The 984-nt window shown below is 33.5% G+C and overlaps 1 protein-coding gene across 1 annotated transcript; it reads left to right on the top strand.

The window, feature by feature from the left end:
* Positions 1–748: 748 nt before the first annotated feature.
* SARC_17226 (hypothetical protein) lies at positions 749–889 on the top strand (the record flags this gene model as incomplete). Its single annotated transcript, XM_014288673.1, has 1 exon — positions 749–889. A coding segment is annotated over one exon (141 nt), but the record flags the coding sequence as incomplete, so codon positions are not given.
* Positions 890–984: the final 95 nt, after the last annotated feature.

The following is a 984-nucleotide window of genomic DNA, read 5'->3' as shown; positions in this document are numbered from 1 at the left end:
GTGTATGTATGTAGGTATGTATATATGTCCTATGTATATATGTACATATGTATATAAAATACGAGTATTTGATGGATTTATATATATATACATATATATATATATATATATATATATACATATATGTATCTATATATATTTGTATGTATGTGTATATATATGTTCATATATATTTATATATATATATATATATAAATGTTTATGTATATGTATATGTATATGTATCTATATATATATATATCTGTGTGTGTGTGTGTGTGTGTGTAGTTGTATATATATATATGTGTGTGTCTGTGTCTGTGTCTGTGTCTGTGTTCTGTGTAGTTATATATATATATATGTATGGACACCCTATGAACCTCCCCCTTTGCTTCATTATACCCGAAAACATATCGGACTCACCTCTAATTCCTGATAAGTACTATGCGCACTGCCATCTGTCCAGAGACTTAAACTGTTAAGTCAACTATTGATAGTCACTACTCATACAATTAGACGCCACTCGTACACTATCTATTTATATACTCGTATACCACTAGTACTGAACTCTACTCGTAGGCTATCTATTTATAGTCTCTACTCGTACACCACTAGTACCGAACTCTACTCGTAGGCTATCTATTTATAGTCACTACTCGTACACCACTAGTACTGAAATCTACTCGTAGGCTATCTATTTATAGTCTCTACTCGTACACCATCTATTAATAGATTTTATCGCCTGCGAGGAGAAAAAGTGGTCCATCCCATGGGATGGGATGCGTTTGGGTTGCCTGCTGAGAATGCAGCCATCGATCGTGGTCTGTCGCCTGCTGAGTGGACCAAGACAAATATAGAACAGATGAAGGTGCAGATGACTAGCATGGGGTTTGACTTCGACTGGGATAGGGTAAGCTTTAGCTATTGTATATATATTATGTGTGTTGTGCTGTTTGTATATTTTACGTAGATTAAATGTTATCTATATCTATATATATCTATATC

This window comes from Sphaeroforma arctica (genome assembly GCF_001186125.1).
Source record: "Sphaeroforma arctica JP610 unplaced genomic scaffold supercont1.10112, whole genome shotgun sequence".
Classification (NCBI taxonomy): domain Eukaryota; class Ichthyosporea; order Ichthyophonida; genus Sphaeroforma; species Sphaeroforma arctica.
The sequence above is the reverse complement of the archived record's forward strand: the minus strand, read 5'-3'. Positions and strand labels throughout refer to the sequence as shown.